Raw genomic sequence first — 26,284 nt, forward strand, 5'->3', positions numbered from 1 at the left:
GGAGTGAAAGCCAGGCGGAGGAATAATGGACGACCACTAGCTTGTGGTGTGGTCGTCCACAACCTTGTGCCTGGCTGGAGGTCGTTTTGCTTTACAGAAGCTTCTTCTCAACAACAAGGCCTCACGCTTGGGAAGGCCGAGTGGATGAACCTCACTTAACCCCGCCTGCACTTCCTGCTGGCTAAAAAAAGTAAAAAAACAAAAACCGCTCTTATCCAAAACACGGATCTTTAGAAAAGTACAATCATTGAAGCACATGTCTCAGTCATGTGACTCTCAGCACTTGGATCACATGACCAACATCAGGTCCACGCCGCACCGCCTGCAGAGCAGAGGGGGGCCTTCGCTTTGTCTACAAAATGCAGACCACCTCGGGGGAGGATGGCGGCTGGATGGGGGCAGAGCTTATTTGTACCACACTGAAGAGAAAACTATCATGATTGTAAAGTCATATGTGGGAATTGGACACTGAGAAAAAGCAGCTATTTTGGGATGAACACTCATAATATTGCAACAATAAATTCCTATGATAAGAAAAAAGTTATTTTTAAAACAAATGATGTCCTTTGACTTTGGAAAGTTGGATGAATTAAGTCATAATTCATTCATTTTCTACCGCTTATCCTCACAAGGGTCGCGGGCATGCATAATTAGATTAATTACAATTAATGCATAACTACAACAAATTCATAATATTACAGGGAAAAGGTAATGACATGTTCAATACAAAAGCAGTGCATGATAATAACAGTATCATGAGAAAAAACATTTTACAAAAAAAGCTTGTTTGGGACGATAATATATAAATTATATATATACACAATATAATATATATAAATTATAAATATTATTATTATAAATATAATAATAAAGTTATTTTATAAAAAGAAATATTTTTATATCACAAGGAAGTTGGGTTATTATTGGAAAAAAGTTCTAGTATTAAGAAAAATATTTATATTTTGGATAAATGAAGCCATCATATTCTAACAATAAAAGTCATAATACATTAAAAATATAGAATTATAGGGAAAATAATTATTTGGGGAAGAAGGTCATTTTTGGATGAATAAAGTCAGTGTAATATGACAATAAAGTCGTACTACTACGGGGAAAAAAGTCAAATTATGAGAAAATTGTATTTTTTTGGATGAATATAATACTCGGCCATCTCTGTGTGGAGTTTGCATGTTCTCCCCGTGCATGCGTGGGTTTTCTCCGGGTACTCCGGTTTCCTCCCACATTCCAAAAACATGCTAGGTTAATTGGTGACTCCAAATTGTCCATAGGTATGAATGTGAATGTGAATGGTTGTTTGTCTATATGTGCCCTGTGATTGGCTGGCCACCAGTCCAGGGTGGACCCCGAAGACAGCCAAGATAGGCTCCAGCACCCCCCGCGACCCTCGTGAGGAAAAGCGGTAGAAAATGAATGAATGAATATTAAGCTTAGGCGTCCATTAATTGTCCATAGGTATGAATGTGAGTGTGAATGGTTGTTTGTCTATATGTGCCGTGTGATTGGCTGGCCACCAGTCCAGTATGTACGGCCGTGACCCTGGTGAGGATAAGCGGTATAGAAAATGGATGAATGAACAAAAGTCATAGCAGTCATATGATGACATTCCAGTGAAAAATGTGAAAATAAATGGATTTTACTCTGTTCTGTTTCAGTGTGGCCCGAAAGCTCCTTGGTAGTCTAGGCCACGCCCACATATTAATAATAAATAAAATGTCACACCACCAACTACCATCAACACTTGGAGCATTTAAAGAAAATCAATCAGAGGTTGATGCATGCCAAGCCATGCCATGCCAAGTTGATGCATCCCTTACGCTGAGATAGCTCTCAGCGTAAGGGAAGAGCTAAAAAAAATAAATTAATTAATTCACCACAATTGTGTTTTCCTCGAGGGCATGACCGTATTTTGTGCTGCTCAATGTCCCTTCCAGTCGCCACCCCCGCTGCGTGCAAACGCTGATAAGTTCAAACTGCCATGCTAGTGCGAATGAGCACTCGAGAGGTGACGCTGCGACAAGCCGCGACATTCAGTGATCATCTCCGCTTGGCTGCGGCCTTAGACTATTTATTTACAGCTTACTTCAAGGCCAAGGCTGGCTGCCATCGCTTCTATGTACACAAAAGATGACAGATGAGGCGCGGGGACCGGGGGCGTCAAATGACGAAGTGATTGAGCACCTCGGTGTGAAAAAGTCCCGGCTTGGAGAACCAGGAAGAACGTCTCCCTTCATGAGGCAACAGGCCAGCAATCATTGAGTCTAAAGGCAAATCAGATTGGACTCCATCCGCAACTCCTGGCCACGCAATCCAGCCGGACTCCTAAAAGTCCATTTTTGGTGTTCCACATCAGGCATATTATTGGCTGTGCTTCACCAGCATCGTCATCGTCAGTGAAGGCCTCTCCTCGTGGTCATCATACCTGAGGTGTAGCACGGGCGCGTGAAGGATGGCTCAATGTTGGATTGTGCACCAACATGGGCTCAGAAAACCGATATTCCATTCAGGCTCAGCGGACGGTAAATCAGCGGCGGAATTGTCCGCACGTCGCTAAATCAAGTAGGTAAGCTCGGCATTGATTGGGAAATCATCTCCACGGGCTTTGCCAAGCGTGCGGGAATCTTGCGAGGGGATGTCCTGCACGCTTGTCACGCCGAGGAGGTGCGGCGGTCACGCAGGTCAGGTGGCCGACGTCTGGCGGGCGGGGCGGCCGGCGGACGAGGCGCTGTAGGTGCGGGACCGCTGCCTGACGGCCAGCCGGCAGGGGAGTTCCAGCTCCTGGAAGAGAGGAGTGCCGGTGATGTCGGCCGCCTCGGGGCGCTCGCCGGGGCTCCGCGACAGCATGGAGCGCACCATGCTCAGCTGGGACACACGAGACAAGACGGTGAGGCGCGAGGGCTGATGCTAACGAGCGTCAACTTAACACGCACAGTGCAGACATCTAAAAATAGCACAGAGGAATGCTGGGATAGCAGGCCAAAGGTTCATGCAGCATTGCGGCATCACAGATTATCCAACGGGATTATTGCTAATCTCGTTTCCAAGTAAACAGCTACATGTTTTGAATAGCTCCTCCCCCTTCTCTATATTCTATATTTCATATGCACGTTTGTTGTTTTAAAATGCAACTTTATGTCATGAGTGTCTTGTTTTTATCAGCCAGCCAGCAGTTCCTCCTCACAGCCACCGGGAGGCAGCAGAGGGCCACTCACCTCCTGGACGTTGTTTTTGGAGAAGCACTCCGGGAAGTGAAGAGCTCTCACCTCCGTCAGCGTCTGGAGAGGAGACGCATGACAGCGGCAATGAGCATCATCAGGTAAAAGCAGTGATGTCAAATCATCCAATCAGACGGAAGAGACGCTGGCTCACCCTGACTCTCTCCATCTGGGTCCGAAAAGGGTGGAGCAGCTCGAACAGGATCAGACCCAGAGAGTAAATGTCCACCTTGTGCGAGTACGAGTGTCCAGAGAGCTGGCCAAAATAAAAGCACCCAAAGATTTAGAAGCAGTCTAAGAAGTACCGAGTGTGTCCACGTCCTCTCCGTGGTCCCTCACCTGCTCGGGGCTCATATAGAGCTTGGTGCCCACCTGGCCCGTGTGGCGGGTGAGGAGGGGGGCGGGCGTCAGGGCGCTGTGCTCGTGCTCGTCCTCCTCCTGCTCCATGGCCGTCACCAGACCCAGGTCTCCCACCTTCACCACGTCGTCCATGGTGAAGAAAATGTTGGAGGGCTGCAAACAAGAAGCGACATGAATACCGTCATTGATTCATTTTAACCAGCAGAGGGCGCCGTTACTTGTTTATTATGTTTACCTGCTTTTTTAGACTTGTCCCGTTTATTTGAATGTGAAGATGTCAGTTTCAACTACCTTTTATTTTCACTTTTCCATCCTTATATTTGATTTTTTTTAAAGTTAGGACAATGTATTCAAACCTTTATCTGATATAAAACTCATCCACGGTCAGTTTGTAACGACAAGGAACATCTCAGCAAGTAACTCCAGGGGCAGTCTGAGGAGGCTTTTTTGTTCCTCTATGGAAAAGCACTTTTAGTCAGAGTGCCTCCCCCAGAGCGTCAGAGAGCTGAGTTCATAGAATCCGTTCCAAAAACATCTAAAAATAACATTCCAATCACATCATACATGTCATCACTACTACTGACATGAATGGTGTTTATGTTCCTCCAAATAACCCAACCTGTGTTTTAAAAAAATGGTAAAATGACTCAAAATAGAATTAATAATCCTGCAATAATAACGTAATCTTAATAAAACAGACTACTGTGTGGCCATAATGAACTCTGAACCCTGGACATCACTTCCTGGAACACAGTACTTATAACACACACCAGCATTGAGTTTTATTTATGTCTTAAATGGTTTATTTCGTCTGATTATATTTACTATATTGGGTAAGATGCGTGTAAAGGTGACTGTAGGGGTGTTATTTCATGTCTAGAGGGCTCTAATAATGTTAAGACAACCAGCACGTCACATGTCCATTGATGGGGACCTTGTGGCGCGGTGCGTGCAGAGCATGTTCACCTTGAGGTCCCTGTGCATGAGGCCCTTGCTGTGCAGGAAGTCCACGGCCTCGGCGATCTGGAGGAAGATGTCCAAACACTGGTTGTGTTCCCTCTGCTCGGGGAGGCACCGCTGAGCCATCCAGTCCTTCAGGTTCTCCTTGCGGCACAGCTGCATCTGGATGTACAGATACACCTGGGGGGTGGAGGGGGGGGGTGTCCAGTTTAGCAGCTTTCACAAAAACAAGACCTAGCTTCATCAGAATGGGAATGTCTGACTGACCTTGGGAGAAGGTTGCATTCGCTGGCTCGGAGGAAGCTCGGGCAGCGCCAATGCGAGCGAGGTGGGCCGAGATGGCGATGAAGAGGAGGGGTGAGAGTTTCCCTGCTGTCTCGTGTGTGAGGAAGATGAAGCCTGTTTCTCCACGGTGGCCGGATCTGGATGGGTGGCACTGGAGGCCGAGTCCGTCTCTGCGTCTGCATCCCCGTCACAACCCGAATCCTCAAAGACGATGTCGAAGGAGGAGGAGGTGCAGTCGCTTGGCCCGCGCGGGGGGCACAGCTCGAAGGACTCTGGCGTATCCGAGGCCTCCGGGTCGGCCTGGCTGTCCCGCTCTGACATCAGGCTGTCGTGGCCCAGCAGGGGGTGGAAGGAAAGGTCTCCGTTCACGCTGAAGCCCGCCGCCCCTCTGGAGCTGCTGGAGAGAAGCGGATGATGCCCGTTGACAGACTGCTCAAGAGCGCCTCCTTCCGACCCGCTGGTGGGTGACACGGAGCTGGACACCGGCACTTTGACCGACAGCGCCTCCATGTTGTCGAGGAAGCTCATCATCGGCCAGTCGGTGGCGCTAAAAGAATATCCAGACAAAAACAGTGAAGAAAAAGAGAACATTTCTCCATTGCACGTTCCCTGAAAAGGCGTAACAAGTCCATCTCACCTGGTGTCTTTCAGCCACCTCTGGTCCATCTCCTCCTGCCAGCCCTCGGGGGGGCTCTCCTGCCAGGCATTGAAGTAGCGAATGATCCCGGGATGCTCCAGCTTGGCCAGCGCCTTCACCTCCCTCATCACCTTCTCGCGCGCTAGCTCCCTGAGAGGCCCCAGACCAGGTTAGGAAGTCATCTCGTGGCTCTAAGCTAAAGGTCTTTCATTCAAGATGTTCTTGCTGTACCCATCTTAGCGTCAATGACCGCATCACAAAAAAGAAGAGAGATTTGAGAGGCGCCACCTGTTGGGCAGACGGATCCTTTTTATGGCGTAGTTGCAGTCGTCCACTTTGTTGCGAGCTTCAAACACGACGCCAAAGCCCCCGCGGCCAAGACACTGCACCGGCTCAAAGTCAGTCAGGTACCTGCAGAGTCCAGGGAGATACGTACGTCACACATGTGCACACACACACACACACACACACACACACACATGCTCTCTAAGGCTCAAACATCTGGAGGTCAACAGGGAGATGATAAATTATGGGCACTAATCATATTTGGGATGAGAGCGCTGACAGTGACCTCGTGGCCAGTGGGCAGGGTGGGCGTGTTTTCAGCCGAGTTGGCCAATCACGGCCGTGTGGAAGAGAGGTGGTCACCATGGTAACAGGGCCAATTCTGTAGCTACATCTCGAGTGGAACTCACGTGTGACTTTCAAACAGCAGCTCACAGTCGTAGCAGCAATGAAGGTTTTAGGGGTCGTTTGTGCTAACGATATACCTGGACACGTATTCGCTGGAACGCATCTCCACAGCGACCGGCTCCTTGGCGTCCACGACCTCAAGGTCAAACTTGCTGTCAGTCTGGCACTGTGTCTCCGACTCTTTACGTTGCTTGGGAGAAAGGGGGACAGAACTTAGAGAGCAAAGACCACATGAACCGGTTCCGTGAAAATGTTTGTGTGGACTGTAGAAACGACTAAACTATTTTTGCTTGTCTCATTTATGGATTTATCATCAGTCCACATTCTTATTGCAGTGCTTTTTATAGGAATCACTTTCTCCAGCACCTCTGAGGCAACGGCCTCGGAGGTAATAACAGTACATTGGCATGGAATCGACAGTCGGGTGGTGACATGATCCAGTACTGACCCCAGTGGGTGGACCCCCTTTTTAGACTACACAAACCAGTTGACAGTAACAGTAAATGAATCAATTATATGACATCCTCATATACATCTTTTCAAGTAGCCTGACACCAATAATGGCGGGGGATAAGCTGCACTTACCCGTATGTAGGCCACGGGCGCAGGAGGGTGGAAGAACTTGCGTACGATGTAGGTGGTGGCGGAGATGCAGAAGACGATGGTGCCAAGGATCTCCTTCCACCAGGGCAGCAGCAGCACGGGGTCTTTTTTCCTGCCGTTGTCGGTGCGTGACCCGCTTCTTTTAATGACGCTCACAGCGCTGTCCCGCTTCCCCCGGTACCTCTTGCCGTAGGGGAAGTAGTAACCATTGTCTACGGATGGACGCAGACATTATGGGTTACTTGCTGGAGTCTTACATGCTAGGGCGAGCGTCCAGGATCTCACCATAAGGATACTGCAGTATCGACAGGGCTCCATTGCTGTATTCATCATAGGAGAATTTGTCATTGTTCAGACACTTGTCGAACTCATCAGAGCCCACCAAGGCGGGAGTCCGAGACGGGGAATCTACATCAAGGACGAGATGGAGAAGAAGTGGAGAGAGAGAAATCGATAAATGCTTTAACTGGTCAGAAAGACTAATGTTGACTATTTACTGATGAACAGGTGGGTTGCCAGTTGTGGCGTGTGCATATGTTACGATGACATCGGTCGTACGGAGTTGAGGACAAGTAAAAGTAGCTCAATTTTGTCTGTGGCAGAACACCACAAACAAATCAACTCCTTTAATACCAAAGACGTAGTTACATGTTTTTGATTTTTTTCTTATGTGAGAAGCAAAAAGCAGTGATGATGCAACTCCACACTAATGCATTTCACTTCAGAGCAATTTTAAGCCCTGAACGGCCACAAGGTGCATTTGGTAAGAGCTTAGCAGAGATCTTGTGGATGGAAAAAACATACAGGACATGACGGGAAGGAGGAAGTGAGAGTGTGGAGGAGTGTAGCGTGCAGAGGGTTATGAATTGTAGGGACGTTTTAACACACACATACACAAACACGCACTTCAATTCCAAATGTGCAAATTCCCCAATACTTCATGGTGTTATATTTGTAAATAAACTGTTATTTTCATGTAAAGCAAACGCTTGTTTGTGTTGTTTGTTGTGATATGTTGTGATATAGTTGTTTAAACATTTGAGCTGTCACAAAAGCAAACATATTTGTGCCAAAGTGAAAGTTAAGCAGACCCGAGTTCAATCCCACCCTCGGCCATCTCTGTGTGGAGTTTCCATGTTCTCCCCGTGCATGCGTGGGTTTTCTCCGGGTACTCGGGTTTCCTCCCACATTCCAAAAACATGCTAGGTTAATTAGCCACTCCAAATTGTCCATAGGTATGAATGTGAGTGTGAATGGTTGTTTGTCTATATGTGCCCTGTGATTGGCTGGCCACCAGTCCAGGGTGGACCCCGCCTCTCGTCCGAAGACAGCTGGGATAGACTCCAGCACCCCCGCAACCCTCGTGAGGATAAGCGGTAGAAAATGAATGAATGAAAGTTAAGCTTGACCTTTCCTGAAAATTACCTATGTTGTACTGCTGATTACTAAAGAACTGAAAAAGGTAGAAACAAACTTATTTTCCTGATGAAAGATGGGAATGTAATAAAAAAAATCCAATAAAAAAAAGCAAGCTGCTGCAAAAAAAGGCCCCCGGGATGTAAATTGGACAAAAGAAGACTCTACTGTTGTACAACAGCGGCACACTGCTTTCATCTAATCTACTAGTCTTTGTCTGTTTACACTTCCTCTCCGTGTGGGAATGGCGTACAAAAACATCAGATTACAAAATCATCAAGCTCCGACATATCCCATCCTTGTACAACATCACTGCTGGCCAACTTACGGATGAGAGGCTTCCACTTGACGATGGGAAGCGGAATAATATCTTTCTCGGACCCGATGGCTTTAGAAGGGAACTTTTCAGAAATCCTCACTGAGGACTGGAGGTAGAGTTGGCCCTGGAACATCCCTGAGGAAGCAAAACCAGGCAGCTCGCATGAGACAACAGGTCGGAGTTCAAGGACTTGGGATACGCGGTGAACAAACATCTACCCAGGTAAACGCTGGACGCTGAAGCATCTTTGGATTTTCCCGGATTGTCGTCGTCCTCCTCCTCATCAGTTTCGGACTGGTTGCTGTAGGCGGTGTCATCAAACAGGCTGATTGGCGTGACTTTGCCTCCTCCCACCAGCCAGGCCGAGGCAATGGGTGTGCAGAACTGTGAAAAAAGTGCATTAGTTTACTCTTCATGAACACTTAAAAAAATATATTTTACTAAGCCAGACAGTCTGATCACCTGATGCTCCCACACCAGCTGTCCATCAGGCTCGGTGCTGAAGGCCATGACCTTCCAGTCAGGAACAGACACTTTGATGACCAGGTCCAGGTTATGATTTTTATGATGGTCCGCCTGCTCCTGTCTTTTGGACTCCTCAGTGATGATTCGCTGATGCTCCCCCCAGGACTTGCCGTTGGCAACTTCTCCCTCTAGGAAGCTGATGGTGGACTTGGCCTCTGGAACCAGCTTCAGCTCAAAGTTTCCAACACTGAAGTTCCATCTAGTGAGAAGAGTGACAACACTGTGATCCGCTGTCAGGGACTACATGGTCAAGGCCGGTGGGGTCTGCGGCCCACAGCTCTTTCTTTGTCGTTATTTATTCATCTTTAATACCATTAAATGCTGCCTGCAACATCACCTGATGAAGGATAATTAAGGTTAGGGTTAGGATATTTGGCTTATTCAATATTATTGAGTATTTGGATTAAAAAAATGAATTAAACTTTTAAAATTAAAAATGTGGTCCTTGGTGGTAAAAAGACATGCCTGGGCTGGAGAAATGAGCAGTATGTTTTCAAGTCCAGAAAAGTGAAAACTCAAACTCACTTCTCTATTCCTGAGCGCGGCCTGATGGCTCGGACAGTTTTTTGCGTCCTCTGCAGCAGGAGTACGTCTTCGCCGTCCAGCTCGTCTTCACACCAGTGACTGCAGCCCACCGCAGAGCAGATGTACCGCAGCTGAAGAACACAAGTCGCGTGGTTAGTCGACTAAACCACATAAGAAAAGTCTTTCAAACTTTAAAGTCATTCAAGAACTGACCTTGCCACTGTACGTCCCCAGACCATAAGTAGTGAGGGATTTGCCCCCGACCAGGACGGTGTCGTCTCCGATGCGGTAGGACGACTCCAGCAGGGACTCCACGCTGAAAGGCACTGCCTCCATACTCTCCCTGTCACGATTCCACTGGAACAAGGCACCGTCCAGTGAGGGGATGACCATCTTATTGCCAAACACCTGTGGAAACAATCATGTTGCTTTGTTGGAAATAAAATGCCTCGATTGTGTTCTGTAAACATTGCATTAGCGGATGAATATGCGCCGCACGCTGTGGAGTTGCAGCGTGGACTCGTCACATTATGGATGAAAACAGCGTGTGCATCACTCAAAGCGATACAAAGTGGATAGTCGATGGATAACCAGCAACGCATGATGGGTAACTTCTTACAGTAGTGGGTGTGCACATGGGCTTCCCAGCATGCCTTGCGTGTTGTATATTAATAACGGTGGTAACTATATGCATGTGTATTAGTGTGGATGCCATACCCACATTGTCTGTATCACCAGTTACGGTCAATGAGATGTAGAAAGCTAGATGAAAAGCATAGAAGGGTGGAATTTGTCACAAATGAAAACAATTCTGTTTTGTTCAAAATCCACTCATTTGCAGGGTCGCACTCAGGAACTAATTACACAAAAAGCTTTCAAAGTATTGCATATTACCAAGTGTAGTGAGGGAAGTAGAGACACAGCATGAAATGATCAACACCCCAATCTTAGAAGACTAATAAGCGTTTGTGTCGCCAACCTGGAGATCACTCCATGACACACATCCGCCCACAAGCAGCCGCTTTGCACTCAATCCACAGGGCTCCGTTACGCGAGCGAGCGCTTCGTTGCTTGACCTGCATCTTTAGCAATGGAGGATATCCTGTGTGTGTGTATGTGTGTGTGTATTAAGAGGGAAGATAGGATGACATCACTGCTAAAAATTGACCCCAATCTGAACATAAACAGCTTATCGGAGATTGGAAGTCACCATTTAGTCACAAAAAGTATTTAAAAAACCTTTTATTTCACCTGACATAACAGCAGATTAATTTCCAGTCTTTCCAGTTCACCAGTGACCTTCTGATCCAAGAGTTACTGCTTTGACAGATGCCACTTTGCAACGAGTGAGAGTAGATTTATGGCGACTTGAACGCTCCAGAAGGCTGATTAGGTGGAGAGCGCAGCCCCGGGCAGAGGTGATGTCATCTCCACAGACGGAGGCGACTTAAGACCAGGAGATTTAGTAAGCTAATGAAGAGGGTGTTAACGACGGGAGCAGCTCGTCCAGCTCCCATGTTGCCATGGGAGGCTGGACGGGGCGGCGGGTGAGTCATCCTGCGATGGACGCCTTAATCCTTATCTGACCCAGCAGTGTGTTTGCACGCTGTTTGACCTGGATCTCCTACATCAGATTTATACAGTACACAAAAGCCACGGCAAACTTGAAGTTTTGAAGTTCAATGGAATTGGCTTAAGAATTACTCATTGAAATCAGTTGTTGATATAAAAGCACACAGCAAAAACAGGCAGGGATGTCAGCAGGACGGGCGGCTCAGAGCTAAATACCATCACATTGAAATTATATAATAATAATAATAATAATAATAATAAGTATAAGCATATAAGCGTTGCTTATATGCATATAAGCATATAAGCAACGTGTCGGGCCAGCCAGCAGTTGAAAAAAAATGCTGCCAAGTTACTGATATGCTAACTTCACCAGCTCGGGGAACCTCACTCCATTCCCTTTAAAATTTAAATTCCGGCACATTGTAAAATTCCGCCTCTGTTCAAGCATGTGGGAATACAGTATATTATCTTTGACCCTCCCCCCATATTCCTTTTATGTCTTTGTGCCAAGACTATTGGATCTAAAAGCTCTTTGTTTCATTGACTGCTCCGTAAAAGGAACCTCACATTTTACTGCTTTAACTTGTGGAATAAAAAATACTACATTGCCACACACCTAGTCAATGAATTTTAAAAATCTATATTTTATTGAAGTACATTAGTAATTGAGGACATTCAGGAGCAGGACAGAGTGTCATTATATCCTTGCCTTGGGGAATGAATACTGTCTCCGTGTGTGTTACTGTGGATGGTCCAATGCTCATGTCAAAACACAGTCAGCTCACGTGTCAGTGTGGACAACGCGGCTTTCCGAATTGGCGGACAGTGTGCAAATATAAAAAAATAAATAAATAAATAAATAAATAGAGTCAAATTGGAGCAACCAGAGAAGAAAATTGACTTTCTGCTAAAAATATCGCTCGTCTGGCCTTCTCCATTTCCTCCACCCCGTGCAGGAAGACTTATTGCTGGCTTGCCAGGCTAGGATGCAATCAATCACAAGCGACAATGTGGCGATCCATCACATTTCCTCATTCATTCGTTTGGTGCTGCACGGCTATGCAAGTGGGTGATGACATCATCTCTGGTCAGAAGCATTACCTCACTCAAACACCCCCCCCACCCCCACCCCTTCATCCCTTTACCCTCGCCGGCATGACTCACATGGCTTTGACACCCTCGTCCAACCACACACACACACACGCACGCACACACACAAACAAGTGAATCCTGCTTCGTTTTCTGCAGACAAAGCTGTTTGCGGCTCTTCTGTAACAAAAAAAGAAGACACACATGCAGCAGGTGACTGGCTGTCTCCTCCCACGGCATGATGGGGGCTAGCCAATGGCACGGCGGCAGACCCCTCCCCGCCATGACTCTAATCACCGAGCAGACTGTCTGAAAACCACAAGCCGATCCCGCGGTTAGCGGGCGCACAACCTGCACGCGGCACAGTGACAGGCCATGTTACGGAGGGCAGAGGTGGCCAAGCTCATTCTAAATAAATAAATAAATTCAATAAACCACACACATACACACACACACACACACACACACACACTCTTGGGATCATAATACGTGACGTCACAGCCAGACACCAGGGTCACTGAGGACAGGCGTCCTTTCACCGTCAGCCAAATGAAAGTTAACAGGTGAACAATGAAAAATGTCACACACAAGTCCACATGAAGATGTTAGATGCCATCTTGGTAACATAGCGTCACACCGTCGCCTTAACAGTCTCCTCTGGGTACAAACATTCAACAAAAAATAGAAATAAAATGCAGTAGAATTTGGATTTTGTAAACGAAAATAATGTCTTCTAGGGTCAAACTGTGGCCATCATAATTCATTCATTCGTTCATTCATGTTCTACCGCTTATCCTCACAAAGGTTGCGGGGGTGCTGGAGCCTACCCCAGTCTTGGGGCGAGAGGCGGGGTACACCCTGGACTGGTGGCCAGCCAATCACAGGGCACATATAGACAAACAACCATTCACACTCACATTCATACCTATGGACAATTTGGAGTGGCTAATTAACCTAGCATGTTTTTGGAATGTGGGAGGAAACCGGAGTACTCGGAGAAAACCCACGCATGCACGGGGAGAACATGCAAACTCCACACAGAGATGTGCGAGATGTGGTGGGATTGAACTCGGGTCTCCTAGCTGTGAGGTCTGCGGGCTAACCACACGAGCGCCGTGCAGCCCCCATCATAAATCATTACAGGCAATTTAAGTAACATTTATAATTTTTAGCAGCTGATATTAAAATGCTGAATCTTAACACAGCTTAAATCAAACCTATGAAATTGAACGTTTAGATTCAAATCAATAGTGTGTGTGTAATAGGTAGAAATTAGGTAGAAAATAATTAGGTAGGAAAAAAAAACATACATAAGTCGCACTGGAGTATAAGTCGCATTTTTTGCGGTTAATTTATTTTCCAAACTACTTGACCAAAACAGACATTACGTCCTCTTGGAAGGCAAGTTGTAACAATAAAAGAATAGAGAACAGGCTGAATAGATGTAAGATATGCTAACACAATGCTTATTCAGCTACACAAAAAATAAACATGAACACAAAAGGTCTCCAGTGTTTATGGAACATAAACACTTTTTTCATCTATAAGTTGCTCTGGAGTATAAGTCGCATGAACAGCCAAAGTGCGACTTATAGTCCGGAAAATACGGTACTTATTTGAGCTCTAACACAAAAGCTAAAATGTGGCTGCATCCATGGACTTCAATTGGATGGTTTCCTGTATTAAAAGTTTGTCCGCCCCTGGTTTTAATTCAGATGTTGGTGTTGCTGAGATGACAAAAATCATCCCTCTGGTGTGATTTGTGTTCTCATGCCAGGATTAAACAAAGCTGCCGTGAAATCTCCTTTCACGTTGTCACATTATCATTAAAGGCCCGTGGCAGGCAGTCCAACCAGGAAGGTGTTTTATGTTCCTATGTAGCGTTCTATGAGAAGACGGGGGCGAGAATAGACACGTTAGAATGAATAATGCAGGAACACCGTGAAAGAAGAACAATGTATTTGTCACCCTGTAAAAAAAATACTTGAAATGTCTGAAAGTTCTGCAGGAGCGCAGCCAAGCTGTCAGCCAGCGACTCCATGAAAACAACACGATGATGTCTTTATAGTCAAGGTCACATTTACATTGTGGTGCCACTGGGGTTCAACCACACTGAGACACGTGGAAATATGATTGTGCTGAGAGGGTCCTTTAGGGGGATTTATACTTTAGAAATCTAGGAGCGCAGAGAGGAAATAAAGACTCTCTTGACTTCCAAGATTGAGTTTTAAATCTCAAACCAGGAGCCTCTGATAGTTGGAGGACTTTCATTCTAAATTTCCCACAAGAACTCATGAGACCGGCTTACAGCTTGACAAAAGTTGCAAAGTAAACAACTAGTGATGGGCATTTAACCATTTTAAATGCAATTAACTCATTGGCAAGGGAACCATGTGTGAGCCATTTTAATACTGCATAAAACATGCTATGTTCTCTTTTATTGTGGAGTTGCATCATCACCTCTTTGTGCCTCTTGTGCAAAAAAAAAACAAAACATAAAAGACGTCTAAATACGCCTGGTAGCGAATGAGTTAATCACATCATCATGCTCAAAATTTAGTAAGTACTTCAAAAATAGTATATTTCTTAGAGGTTGCAATCTCATGATATAATATGATTTGTGACACTTGGCTAACAATAAAGATAATATTTTGATATGGTGATTTTATTTTAGGTGTCAAACCGTGAGACTATTTTATTTTATTTCCCTTGGAAGCTATCTTCCATCCTTGTCTTTTATAAATGGTGCATTTGTGGGAGCCATACATTGCGTCGCCAGGCTATGTCCCACCATAGCACAGCGGGGTGTCCCGTGCACCCCACCGCTTCCTGTCCACATGCCTCCAGAGGGAGAGGCTAACATTAAACGGATCCCGGTCCTCTGTGACGGGCCGGGTCCTCTGAGTAGGAACCCTGACATGGAGCGAGTCCACATCAAACAGAAAAAAAGGCATGTGTGTGTGTGCAAAAGTGCTCACTGTAGTCCCGCTCGGCGCGCCACTTGGCTTTTTAGCGTGTCAATGTGGGCGGTTAAGCTGCCGCGTACGTGTTCATCCCAGGGTCTTGCTGCGTTTGTATGTTTAAACCTCAGCAGCCAACAAAAGAGAATAATCCTCCAGGCGAAACAGCTACTCTTAGCGTGGGGCGCTAGTACACGGTGTTTGATGCCCATTGTGAGAGTGTTTACATGTTGGGAATGTAGGCGCATGCTCCGTGTTCAAAGTGCACTGAGTTCAGCCACTGGTATTATTGGGTGAGGGGGGGTGGGTGCATCCTTGACCTCCAAATGGAGGTCTTTTTATCTTATAGAACTGAAAGTTAAACCTGCTAAATCTGTTAAATACATGTGTATTACAAGTATTAATACCGGTGTAAACTGCACGGTGTTAGTACACGAGGTGTGCACGGCGTTTGCATACCTCAGGTTTGCTGAGGCTGGAGGACACCAGGCACCCTGAGCCGACGTCCAGATCCCACTGCTTCCGACCTTGGTTGTGAGGATCCAGAGCAGAGATGCGCCCATCCAGAGTACTGATGATCACAAGAGACCTGCGGGATGAAGGCTGACCATTAGAAAACACCACCAACTGGATCCAGTACATGGAGTACGATTTAGGTTTTGGGGGGTTCCAGTGGTGCACCACTGTACCGTACTTTTAGCTAGACAGATTACTGCAATGTATAAAGTGGAACAGTGTTTGGGGTGGCCCACACACACTTGGACCGCCCTCACCCACCTTCAGCATCCCACCTTTGCCATGACAACAGCAGCCCATTGTGCGATGAGTTACAGCTTCAGTGTACGTGAAGACAACAAGGTAATGGTGTGACAACTATGACCATTTCAGCTAATATTTCTAATAAGTATTTAAGTAAATTCTGTGTGGGAGTTAAGCAGGCCTCCGTACCAAAGCCAAGGATCTACTTCTTCCTTCTACTTGGAGGACACTTGGCAACTTTATGGCAACACGGCCTTGTTGGTAGGCAGGCCTTTGAAGCCCCCCAGGGACGAGGAGACGAGGACAGATGGTCGCGGTGTGAATGCACACATTGCAACTTTCCACAGGCCATTACAGACATAAAAAAACCCGGGTTCATTTACATTTAAACTCTCAAATAAATGTTTAACGCTCAGACGGTGCCGAGCGGTAACTGCAGGCAAGAGCGGAATGAGCGGAGGTGTCGGCTCCACCCTTTGTGCTGCACTGCTGCTTGTCAATCAAGGGCGGAGCTGTGTGCACAGTATTGATTGGAGCCGGGCTGTCACTGATGCTTTCAGCTCTATTTAACCTGAACACATACCGCTGAGGGTCAACTGCAGGTTTTAATTACTCAGCCGCACCGCCGTAAAAGTGAGATGGCACCATCAATTAAGCCAATTAAATATGGTGCACCCTCTACACCTGAATGCTTGTTATTGTTTGATCATTTTTATTTCCATTATTCATGAAGGGAATAATTGCTTTGAAACGTGATTACATCTGAAGAGAGTGGCCGGTGTTTGACGTTAAAGGTTGTAGCTACTAGCCTCTCTCACTCTCACTGAAGAGAAATAATCTGTTATTGACTTGATGTATTGAACACCTCTTAGCCATCAAGGGGGAGTAAGCCTGGAAACAGAGGCAAGGATTAATCCTAATCAATATGAGGAAGTTTTGTCTTGTGTTCCAGTGTTCCCAATCAGAGAGCAACACTTGCTGCTTATCTGAGACAGGAGCAAGGAGCGTGCACCAAAAGGCAAACACGGTAATGAGCCATGTGTCTTTCTGCGCCATCAAAAGCCCAGATGATCTCCCTAAATCTGCTCCTGGCATTATCAGGAGCGCTACGAAGAAACACTGTTTTTCCTCGCTCAGCTACCAATAAAAAAAGAAGAAATTTGGTCTTTCTATTGGCTGTCGGAGCCCACCAAAAATATTGGGGCCGATTGGTTGTTGCTAAGCAGTTGCCTCTGTGAGAGGACGAAGGCTAAGCACCAGAGGCCCCGCCCACTTCAAGTCATGCTGAGAATGAAGAAGTCAGTGGGAGCGCCGAGTACAAGTTGAGATGGAGATGAAAAGCGCTGTTGATGAAGGATGAGGATGAGGAGGAGGGTGGGAGACGCATGTAGTGTGACGGTAATGGAGTAAATGAGCGGCAGCAGCACAGAACGGAGCAAACCAAACAAAAGACGCCGACTGAAGAAAAAGGCCCCCAAAGCAGCGTTTACAACTGCAGGCAGTTGATTTTCTAGTCGCCACGGGGACGGAGCAGCCGAAGAAGACAGGGGTGTGGGGCTCGGAGTGGGGGAGGCGGGCAGGGAGGGCAACAGACGGCGGCTCGTTAGCGTCTTTCTTAGTATAACGCTGTCAGCGTGTCATAATAGCGGCGAGCACATCTTCAATCACAAAACGCACGCCAGAGCAGGGATCCAATTAGCCTTGCTCTCACAGCTCCTTGTAGAGACCCCCCCCCCCCCCCCACACACACACACACACAGCGAGGTGTGAAAGCGGGCTGTAAACACACTCCATTGAAAGAAACAAGCAGGATGTTTACATATGGCAGGTCTCTAAGGAGCACAGCATCAACCAATCCCACCTGCCTCCAGCTTTTCAGCAGCCAATGGAGTCCGTGTTGTCCTCCGCGCTCGGCCAATGGGCACACGGCCATGCGCCGCACGGGCCAATGGCAGCATCGGGCTGCTTGTAACCATGCGACAGCGAGCGGCGGCGGCCTAGATGCAACAAAAATACCAGCGCATGGGGAGCACGTGGTAGGGAGAAAGTTATGGATGCAGCGCTCAGCCGGCCGCACCCAGCATCCGAACATTAACGCCAGCATCAGCACCAAGTGGGCACTCCACATTAGGTGTGGCGGTGAACACACTGACCTGGTCCATTCTGAAGTGTTGAGAAAACAAAGAGCACACAATGTTAACACAAAAGGGAAGTAAGAGCTTTGGAGGCTAAAGGTGTAAATCCCATGGTGCACTGCAGGTTTTTGGGTGGTTTATGAGGCAACTCAATGTCTACCCGGCAAAAAAACTTGCTTTCTTCCACCTAATACACAAAAAAGGGTCATGATAATTCAGAAAAGTTACACTAAGCTACATTATTATGTTATAAAAGTCAGTATAATGCTGTAAAAATGTTTTGTATATATATAATATACATATATATGTATACATTATTATATCGACGTGAATGCTGCAATGCCAAGTGTACTAACCTTTCACAAATGTTGTAAAACATATTGAAAATGTTGTTCATTAATATTCCAGTGAAGTAAAATGCGTCCATACTTTAGGGACAAAAGCCTTTCATCCATTACAAACACACACACTTTTAGAACAAGTTCAGTGGCATCAAACAGGCTGAGTTGACGAGACATCTCTACGTCTCACTGAGGAGGACTTCAGGACTCCAAGAGTCCACCTCTCATCCATCAGGGTCACTGCGGAGGAAAGGGTGTGGTTTTTAGGTAGAAAAGCGTGTCTCTCCCTCCTTGCATAAGTCCGCATCCCATGCCTTCTCACACGTGGTTAAATCCAAACTGCGTGGCGCCACGCTCCTGGCAGCTGATTGGCCGAGCCGCCAACCGATGCCAGGATGCGATTGGTTGTTGCTAAGCAGTGAGGGCTGCAAAAACAAGACAGCGTGGTCCTCCTCGCTACCGGCTAACTTATTGTTTTTCTTCCTCTCTGCTCCTCACTCCCTCCCCGTCTGGAAGCGTACCTCCTATTTTTTTGCCTTTGCCCCACCCAGACTGCTGCAGTGCTGCGGGATGTGTCCTGCCGACGAGTCAAAATAGCCTCTGACCTCATAAATCTACTTTTCTGCACCGAGAGCAACTTTTAAAACAATATCAAGCAAGCTTCAGTCGGGAAGTAAACAACTACCACCAAATAAATCATTCCATTTGTGGCAAAACACACAACAGAAGATGTTAATGACATAACAATACTGTAGAATCAATCATGGATCAAAACAGGCTTACATAATGACTGATTAGATAAGATACATTATGTAAGGAGTCAACTAGGATGACTTTACACTAGACTTCACCCATTCTAGGGACAGCCGTTATTCATGAAACCCGCAGCATCTCCCCGGTTACAGCCAGACGATTACTGGAACCAAGTTAGGCAGACAAACTAAAAAAGGAGAAAAAAGCCCAACATCAACTCCTCCTCTTATCCAGACTAACTATAGCCAGACCCATGTGGCCCTCACTCTCAAATGCTGAGGAGCAGTCCCGTCTCTTTAATGCAATTGGCCAACGAGGCGCCCTGCTCAGCCCATTGGCTGTTGCTAAGCAGTAGGCTGCCGGGAGCCGGAGCGGCGAGCGCGGCGCCTCACAAGAGCTGTTGCCGCCACGGGGCCCTGAGGGGTGGGGGGTAGTGGCGGTGGTACGGAAGGTTCAAACGATGCTGCTGTCCTCTCACCTCCAAGAGCTCCCATAGGTGCTGCTGGGGCCCCGGTGGAGAGTGCCTGCTGGCGGCGGTATCAAACCTGGCAGCAGCACATGCATGATTCACACACACACACACACACACCTGCACATGTAAACACACGGTCTCCAGGGTGGCGTTTGTAACGTGCACAGAGCAGCCTTTACAGGTGAGGTGACAGCAGCTGGCGTCAGAGTGATGCTACATCAAAGCAATATTTGATCAGCATCTGCAATATTTATAGACGACAGGAAACGCATGACAGCGCGTGGAGGCCGGGGAGGGTACAAAACAACACAAATATATACAAATGACGTACACGTCACACTCCGCGATAACAGCCAGTTTGTTTTGAAGTCCAAAATCTTAATTTTGAAAACAGTAACACACCAAAGACAAGGAACAACGTTGTAAACAAGGGAAGTCAGAGAGCGCAGACGCCCGTCTACTCTGGGAGATAAACAGCCCGCAAAATGGCCACAACATAATAATGGTAGACCTGTTGACGTTAGGTGACTTTGTCGAGCAACTCCAGCATCACTATACGCATCCTAACTTGTTAGCAATTACACTCAAACTATTTTGACCTCTAAATGTAGTATTCTGGTATTAAACAATGCCAAAGTTTCAGATAATGAGGTTCGCCCATTTGGAAGTCAGTCCTAAAAGAAGTTTGGGATGGCTCAAAACACTCGGAGGACGTTGTAAAACTGGAGGTTTGTGATGTCACACATTGACGGGTGTCCTTATATGGGCGTGAACTGAAGGCCAGATACGCTCTCTGCCCTCTCCCAAGCTCTGCTTCTGTTTACGTTGTTAGCAATGGCTCCCAGGAAGTATTTCTTCGGGTGTAAGGGAAAGCTACATTTGTTTACAATTCCTAACAACGCAAACATCAGGCACAAGTGGTTAGAGTTCCTGATTCCCTACCAGCAAAAGAAAAATGATTTTAATCTGTCAACAGCATTTCACAGTGGACTGTTTAGTGAACATGACATGCAGCTGCCCCAAGTGTAACGACTACATTACACGTTGCAGATGCTGTCGAAAACCTAAAGCAAAAATGCTAAAGCTAGCATCAGACGTCCTGGCGTTCCCTTTTCTGGAGAAACTTGGGACTGTCCAGTCTCTACTTCCGGATCGGATTCAGGATCCAACACATCCGGTGGACATGCGGCGTTTATCATCAACTCCTCTACCGTTTATCAACTCCTATAAAATTGGTTCGGCAGCTAGCAGCACAACACCGGAAGTCCTCCTAAGCGCTTGGGAGTGTGACCAACCACGGTGGAGTGGGCATGGCTGTGGGTGGGCTGTGGGTGGAATAAATTCAAACAGACCGTTTTTGCGGGAAGCACTAAGTCCAAAGTCCTAAGAAATACAGCTGGAATAGGTGCAGATTCTGGAAGATCTAGAAAGCTTTCTGTGCTGGTTACCATTGTTAGCTGATCCCTAAGTCCTATGAGTCCACAACTCAATACAAAGGCACCGTCATGTCTTATGAACCTAGTGAAGGGCGCGGATATCAGTTAGAAACCAAAAGAAAAATATATGTGTGCACACCCACGCGCCCACAGTCATCCAGAAATGGTACATCTTCATGCAGTATTGGTGGAATATGAAGTTTCACAAAAAGATGATCTCCTGTCATGGTGTTCATTAAAACAGACAAATCTGTCATCTTCTTTGTGTTTGTTATTCTACACTTTTTTTAATCTAAAGAAATCCTCATTTGAAATGTGGTTTGATCTCCATCATGGACAACTGATGCTTTTTTGACTTTTATATAAATGCTACATATATCACTGCTAGCACAGCTTGTTCTTGTTAATATTGTTAAGATTCTTAAGATCTTTCACCTCTGATATTAAATGACTGATTCTGCGGACTTTGATTGACCCAACTTTGTAGTTGCTTCACAAACTCCACAAAAAAGGCAACAAAGAACACAGCAAGTTTGCTGCCTAAAAAATGCCCACAAAAATAAAAAACACAAAGCAAATCTTGTTGCTGGGCCGTTTTGAACACAGAGTTTGTGGTCAATATTGCAGTAGAACTACAACACAGGCAGTATAAAGTGAATGGAGTCAGGTGTTCCGGACTTTGGGGAGAGGTAAAATAACCCTTTCCTCTCCAGGAATCATAATTTCAGTTGAGAGGGAATTAACAGGCATGATTAATTGATTACTGATAATGCAGATCAGGTCCGGACAGGCATGATAAATGACTGACTCTTGGGACTTTGATGCATCAATGCTAGCATTTTGAAGCCACGGAGGAGGCATCGCAAAGTTTGTAAAAGGGCAAGAGAGAGCACAGGAAGTTTGCTGCTTAGACGGGCTGCCACGGAAATCCAAAACACAAAGCAAACTTTGCTGCAGGACAGCGTTTGAACAGAAGCTAAAGCAAGTACACTGTATAACGTGAATGGAGTCATGCTTTCCACACTGCTGGAATTTGTGTGTACTTCGGTGGAGTTTTTTTCCCTACTAAACTGCATTCACATGTTGATTCACACGCTGATATTTCCTCACAAAGAACTATTTTCTTGCGAGCATTTGAATGCAACCACTTAATTTAAACCATTGTGGGCTGCCAACATTTTTAATATATTGCTACTTCATTCCCCCCCATACCCCATTCATCAACGAAGGATATAAAACATACATCAGAAAGTGCTAAAAGCAAGCAGTCAGCGTCGGGGCGTGACCGCTGATTAGGAGGAACGCCGCAAACTCTCGGTGTTGCAGCCGAGGAGCCCGGCGGGGGAATTAGCTGCTTCTATCAGCGCTAACTGCTTGCCTAATTACTTCTGATTTCCTCTTGATGCCGGTCTAGAAGCGACTGGTAGGCGTGCACCAGCGTGGAATGAAGAGGACGCTTGGCATGTATCTAGTATGTGCTGTAAATATTGAACCCCCACATTATGGTATAGCATCTATAAATACTAAGATAACGCTAATAAAGGCTAGCCTGGCTGTGTTAAGTAGCTGCAGTGTGGCTCCTGGGGCTTGTAAGCACAACTGACATTTTCTCCTTAAAGCGAGAACCTCATCAATAAAACGTTGGGCAGGAAACTGTTTTACCATCAAGAATCTCAGGAGCAGCAAGTTCAATATGTTTTTTTTTCAATTTCATGAATGGTTTTGATCTGTCTGCAGCCAGGAAAAGACAGACAAGTGTGTTTAAAATACTACACACAGAATAATTTAACAGTAAAGGGCCCGAGACACTGAATGAAGAATACTTGAAGAAGTATCAGCACTAGCGGCGGTCAAGAGGGAGGAGAAACGGGCGAGGGAGGCATGAGAAACACACTGCAGCAAACATTAAAGTGGGCATCAAACTGATGCAGGACAAAATCAATATCCGAGAGGCGCATCTCACTTTTGTTGAGGATGGAAGCCAGTTGAACAGTTTTAGACGCAAAAGTGACAAGCGAGTGCATGAAAATATGTGGACAAATGTCAGATGATTGCCCTTTGAATGTTCAGCTGCCGTCATCGTCCGCGTCTGAATGATGACAACAGGTCACAGACTACATGGTGTCCGTATGCGGCTGGCACAAAAAGCATTATTAGTACCGCATATTATTGTCACCTTTGCTAAACTGTAAAGCAACCACTGTGTAAGGGCTCTAGGACTGTGTATTATAGATGCATAAAGATTCCATTATTATACACTTACTATCTGTTATGAACAATTACTTGTGGCTGGCAATAAATCAGCCTACCTATTTCCCTCCTTTACAAAGATGGTCATTCTCACTTTTCATTATGGCAAACTGCATGTTTATTATAGTAGTTTGTGGTGGCGTCCACATGCATGTTTCTAAATCTAGATGTTTCTAAAAAAAAAAAAAATTGACCGCCGTTTTAGCTGCATGAGAAGGTCAAAATATGGAAAAACAGCATCTGTATGATACAATATTGCTGTGAACCACCGCCAACTACATCTTCGATAATCAACACGTTGGAGCGCTACCATCTTTGTTAAGACTGATCTCCTTACATCAGGGTTATCCAACTGGTGGCCCATGAGCCAAATACACGCCAAGTTCAGTTCAAAAATGACATTTTTTGTAGTGGATTACTAAAAAAAAAAAATATATATATATATATATATAAAATAGTATATTCATTTGCAAATACAACATTCATTCATTCGTTTTCTACCGCTTATCCTCACGAGGGTCGCGGGGGTGCTGGAGCCTATCCCAGCTATCTTCGGACGAGAGGCGGTGTACACCCTGGACTGGTGGCCAGCCAATCACAGGGCACAACCATTCACACTCACATTCATACCTATGGACAATTTGGAGTGGCTAATTAACGTAGCATGTTTTTGGAATGTGGGAGGAAACCGGAGTACCCGAAGAAAACTCACGCATGCACGGGGAGAACATGCAAACTCCACACAGAGATGGCCGAGGGTGGGATTGAACTCGGGTCTCCTAGCTGTGAGGTCTACGCGCTAATCACTCGTCCCCCTGTGCAGCCCCGAAAAACAACATATGAAGAGTAAAATATGATGGCGGTAGTGTGATGGTCTTGGGGCGGTTTTGCTGCTCCAGGACCTTGCTGTGATGAATGGAACCATGAATTCTGTCGTCTACCAAAACTGCTGAAGGAGAATGTTCGGCCATATGTTTGCAACATCAGGCTGAAACCAACTTGGGTTCTGCAGCAGGACAATGATCTACAACACACCAGCAAGTCCACCTCTGAATGGCTGAAGAAAAACACAATGAAGACTTTGGAGTGGCCTAGTCAAGGTCCTGACCTGAATCCTATTGAGATGCTGTGGTATGACCTCAAAATTGTGCTTCATGCTGAACCAATAACTTCCTGCACGACTTGTACAGCAATTTTGACAATATGTCCAAAAAACCCAGTCCTATCAAATAGCGGATATATGAATATTTTTGTTTATAGCAGGTTTTCAGAAATGGCACATTAATGTCACAGAGTGGCTCAGTGACCAATGAAAATATATTGCTTGTTTTTTGGTGAAGGTAAAAAATGTTAATTATGACAGAGCATAGCATTTATATGGAATTATATTCAAAATAATAATAATAGTGACGAGGGAAGGGAATAGAAGGCATTGTGCAGGTTTACCTAATAAAGTGACCAGAGGGCTATTTTTGGGAAACACAGTGCAGCCATATGTCATTAAAAACAACAAATACAAAGTACTTTAATGGCCCAATAGACAAAATATAGCAAATGTGGTGCTTTAATAGTAACACATAACAGTCCACTTTGTAGGCAAAGTGAGCCTCAGAACAAACGGCTGGTCGATCGCGATATGACGTCCCATGCTGCAACATCACTTTGCACTATATTGACCACATGTGTTATTAAAATAGCACAACATCGAAATCTAAATGAAACCCCATGCTGAGAATAGGACATGTCAGGTGATGACTTCAAACACAAATGAACCTCCAGATAGTGACTGTGCTTTGCTTGTTTTAAATTAAGTCAAGTTACAGCTTTCTAGTTTAATTTCCAACTGGCCCAGCATCTCGTCATCAATCGCTTTTGGGCGTATTTTTATTGCAGATTTAGAAGATTAAAAGTTCAATCAAGAAAATCAAAATGTCTGGTGGTCCATTAGCAGACTTGTCCAGCTAGCTCCAATGTTTATTTTACCTCGTCTCGTCGACGTAGGAATACAAGCAACTCAGTTAAGTTTATAGGTGATTAACCTAAGGTGTATTTACACTTTTTATCACTTTTTGTCAAGTTTAAAAAACAGCTTTGAATGAAATGTGTCGTCCAGCGCTAGCCACGGGTAGTGTTTACTAGCTTAGACGGTCCCACTAGCCTGCTTACCTCCTCACGGGGACGTCTCCATGACTTCCTCCCAAAGTCTCTTCTGTCTCCCCGGCCTCGTCATCCTCCACCGTCACGTCTGCCGCCGCGATGGCCGGAGTGCCGACAACCTTCTCCAGGTGGAGCTTCATGACGTTGTCTCCATCGTCCACCGGGGTCGAACCCGAGCCCGATCTCCGGCCGGCGAGCTGGGGCTCCCTCCTGGAGATGGCTGCGGAGCCCTGGGTGTGCGAAGAGCCGAGTCCGACGAGCACTTTGAGCAGCAGCAGGAGCAGCAGGGCAATGCTCACCTTTCCAAAGTGAAGCCCCCTTTCCATTTGTAAGACTGGCACATTAGTGAAACATGACATTTACATGCCACTGGCCGTGTAAATCCTAACATACGAAATAAGTCCAAAAGTGTAAAACACGCTAAGGTATGAGTAAAAAAAATGGGGGGCAGGGTGTGCCCTAAAGTTACCTTCTGTTCAGTTCTCTGTGTAAATTACACAGACTCCTTCAAACACGATGTTATTGCCTTTATAGTTGACGCAAGACTCGCCGTGGTTACGCTTTAAGCCCCGCCTTGTTTCTGTCCCACAATTGGACAAGGGAAACATGAGTTCAACAGACAAGTCACCTGGAACTTTCTATTGGCCTAAGAGTTGTCAGTTACGAAGGGTCGCATACTAAGCACAAAGCAATTGGACCACATTCCTGCCACTCCGAGAGAAGCCCGCCGATATTGCCAGCTTCAATAACACTGCATTTCATTCGCCAAGTCCCCTGTCTGTCGAAATGACGCATGCGCGCAGA

At 46.0% G+C, this 26,284-nt stretch overlaps 1 protein-coding gene across 1 annotated transcript; it reads right to left on the reverse strand.

The window, feature by feature from the left end:
- Window positions 1-1,843: 1,843 nt before the first annotated feature.
- On the reverse strand, window positions 1,844-26,252 carry eif2ak3 (eukaryotic translation initiation factor 2-alpha kinase 3). Its single transcript, XM_058078700.2, has 18 exons — window positions 25,490-26,252; window positions 15,637-15,766; window positions 9,770-9,964; window positions 9,557-9,687; window positions 8,969-9,230; window positions 8,725-8,890; window positions 8,516-8,641; window positions 7,057-7,179; window positions 6,754-6,983; window positions 6,246-6,358; window positions 5,764-5,886; window positions 5,476-5,625; window positions 4,821-5,385; window positions 4,560-4,733; window positions 3,573-3,746; window positions 3,388-3,489; window positions 3,231-3,293; window positions 1,844-2,880 (listed from the first exon to the last, which is right to left on the reverse strand). The coding sequence occupies exons 1-18, from the start codon at window positions 25,837-25,839 to the stop codon at window positions 2,698-2,700; spliced, it is 3,360 nt and encodes a 1,119-aa protein (XP_057934683.2). The 5' UTR covers window positions 25,840-26,252; the 3' UTR covers window positions 1,844-2,697.
- Between the last annotated feature and the right edge of the window lie 32 nt (window positions 26,253-26,284).

The sequence above is a fragment of the Doryrhamphus excisus genome, linkage group LG14, assembly GCF_037039965.1.
Source record: "Doryrhamphus excisus strain RoL-2023G ecotype Guam linkage group LG14, RoL_Dexc_Guam_v1.1, whole genome shotgun sequence".
Classification (NCBI taxonomy): domain Eukaryota; kingdom Metazoa; phylum Chordata; class Actinopteri; order Syngnathiformes; family Syngnathidae; genus Doryrhamphus; species Doryrhamphus excisus.